At 35.4% G+C, this 2,914-nt stretch overlaps 1 protein-coding gene across 1 annotated transcript in view; it reads right to left on the bottom strand.

Moving 5' to 3' along the window:
• HADHB (hydroxyacyl-CoA dehydrogenase/3-ketoacyl-CoA thiolase/enoyl-CoA hydratase (trifunctional protein), beta subunit) overlaps nt 1-2,914 on the bottom strand; it is a 33,959-nt gene that overhangs the window by 29,902 nt on the left and 1,143 nt on the right. The window contains exon 2 of the mRNA XM_012652408.1: nt 2,665-2,786. Coding sequence (XP_012507862.1) covers nt 2,665-2,786 — 122 coding nt within the window. The remainder of the gene's footprint in view (nt 1-2,664; nt 2,787-2,914) is intronic.

The following is a 2,914-nucleotide window of genomic DNA, read 5'->3' as shown; positions in this document are numbered from 1 at the left end:
CAAGATCTGGGTGTGACCTCCAATTATCTATTTGTTTAAATGTCAAAAATAAATTTCCTTTTTTTTTAAATCAAAGATTTAACCATTGGATTGAATAAGAAGATTCATTATGTTCCTGAAAATGAAAACTTAAAAATCCAAAAAACATTTTTATTTTCATTCTGAATCACAGAAGAATCATCGCTAGTTTTCCAAATTTTTCATAGGTAAAACCAGTTTCCTCAAATTTAGGACAGAATAATTTGAAGAAAAGTTGAGTGTCAATTTGAAAATGCCTAAGTCATAAATTATTTATCATATCCAATCTTTATTCCCATGCTCCCACACTCCTATCAGAATGACTGGCAGACTCCTGAATTCTACTGCTAGAGTCTTTTCCTAGGAGTGATTCCCAAATGCCCCTGCCTCTAAGAAGAACCTGGGCTTCCAAATAACACCTTCAAATTAAACAGAAAAAGACCTTCCTTCCACCCAGAAAATGATCTCCTATTATAGATGACTTAATTGCCACCACAATCTTAACATCAATGATATGACTAAACTGTCATCCTTATAAATTTTCCCACTATGTTATTTTTTAGTCACTTTGTTCTTCATATAAATATTGCCTTAAAATGCTTTTTATTCTTTCTTCCCTATTACTATCATTTCTTGCATTAGCCAAAGTTTTTCTCTTCTCTATACCACTAAATTGCTCATGAACTTTGTCTTCTTTCTCATTCAGAATCTTGAATTAAACTAAAACATAATACACAACAAAAGGAACAGACCCTATCCTAATGTGCTGAATACCTCACATCAAACTTCAAACAAATACTAATTATCAAATGTTTCAATAATAAAAGTAAATGAAATAGTTGAGTATGTTTGTATTTTTTAACAGCTAATAAAACAGTTGGTATCAAACACCTACACAGTATACAAATAGTTCTTAACAAAAAATGGTCTTCCTAGCCAACAACTTTCATCTCTTGATGGAACTTTCTTTTTCTACCTTACTGCTGTTCAATACAAGGAAGATCCCATCTCCTCTCCTTCCTGCTGCTAAAGCATTCAGATTCTTGTTATTGCTATTGTGTCAGTACAGGAAAGAGACTATAGAGAGAAACATTATTAAGTGGATTACCATACTGATAAAGTAGGATGAATGAAGAAACTTCACCACCATTTACTTATAGCATTATTCCTATAAGAAAATATTTTCTATGTCCTAAACCATATGTCGAAAAATGAACATTTGCTGTTTGCATGTATATGTACATACACACGCACACACACACAGGTGTGTATCTTTCACAAATGATGACATATTGCTCATACACAATGCTCAAAGATCTTAGATCTTCCATATTGGTATATAAAGATAGGTCTCATTATTTTTAACAGGTGCCTAACATTCTTCAGCATTTTAAGTTGGTCACTGACTTCCTGTTGAAAATATGAACTTCAAGGCGTGATGGCTCATGCCTGTAATTGCAGCAACTTGAGAGGCTGAGGCAAAAGGATTGCTTGAGACCAGGAGTTTGGACCAGCTTGGGCAACACAGCAAGACCCAATCTCTCTAAAAAAAAAAAAAAAATTAGTGGGGCATGGTGACACGCACCTGCAGTCCCAGCTACTTGGGAGGCTGAGGTAGGAGGATAGCTTGAGCCCAGGAGTGTAAGGCTACAATGAGCTATGACTACACCACTGCACTCCAGTCTGGGTGACACAGTGAGACTTTGTCTCTTTAAAAAAATACACACACACACACACACACACACACACAGAGACACATACATACACATACACACATAAAAATTAAACATTAAAACAATCTAAACACAATAGAACTAATAATTTGAACCTAGTTACCAAAGTCCATTATCAGCTTTTAGACAGACTAACCCACACTTGGGACAGAAAAGCAGGAAAGGCCAAGGAGAAGAGCAGTTTGACCGATATGCATGTGGTTAAAAAAAAGTAAACAATACTAACCATGGAAAGCAAAAACTAAAGTTCCCTCTTTATATGCCCTTCCCTGCCATGTTATTTCCTTCCCAGAGGTAAATATTACTAATTTGGTGTATATAATGTATATACTTTCACAAATCTTTTTTTTTTGTTGTTGAGATTGGGTCTTGCTCTGTTGCCCAGGCTAGATACAGTGGCATCATCACAGCTGAGGTCTTTTGCGGCTGGTCTAGGATCATTCTGGCCCCACATACTTGGGGTTGCTCTGGGCCAGGAGTTTGGACCAGCCCATCAACTCCAATTCTAATAATTCCCAGGAGGCCAAACCAGTGCACTACAGGCCCGTCAGAACGCCCATAACCCACATCTTCAGCACTCGAACTTCTGAGGAAGGACAAAAACAATGTACTTATCTCCAGAAAAGGAAAAGATATTTCTGTTGAAAGCAAGCTATCTAGGCCTACACTAGGCTTTCAAAATAAGGCTGTTTCAAGCTAAAACTACACTAGGCATGTTCATGAAGAGGAAAAAGAACAAATTTTGCCATAATATTTCAACCCTGGCTTGATTTATTCTATATTAATTTCATGGAAATGCTATCCATATATTAGTCCACTAATAATATTATTATCTGCTGAGTTACATTTACAAAGAACACTTTCAAAAGTACTTTAAAAGAAGAAATAAATAACATGATCATTTCATACTTACGAAGTGCCTGACTGCAAAAATGGAGTACGAACACCATCCACCACCACTATATTCCTTATATTGGGTTTGGCTAAGGTCTTCTTCGATTTGGTCTGGCCAGCTTTAAGATAAAGAACTACTAACTAAAATATATAAAGTCAGATGACCTTTTACATTTTTAAAGATAGACATTCTAAGAAGAATTATATCATTCAATACCAACCTGCATTTGCTATTAATTAAACCACTTCAATACTTAAAAAAAAAAAAA

The sequence above is a fragment of the Propithecus coquereli genome, unplaced genomic scaffold, assembly GCF_000956105.1.
Source record: "Propithecus coquereli isolate 6110/MARCELLA unplaced genomic scaffold, Pcoq_1.0 Scaffold39, whole genome shotgun sequence".
In the NCBI taxonomy this organism is placed as follows: Eukaryota; Metazoa; Chordata; class Mammalia; order Primates; family Indriidae; genus Propithecus; species Propithecus coquereli.
This window is presented reverse-complemented; position numbering and strand designations above follow the sequence as displayed.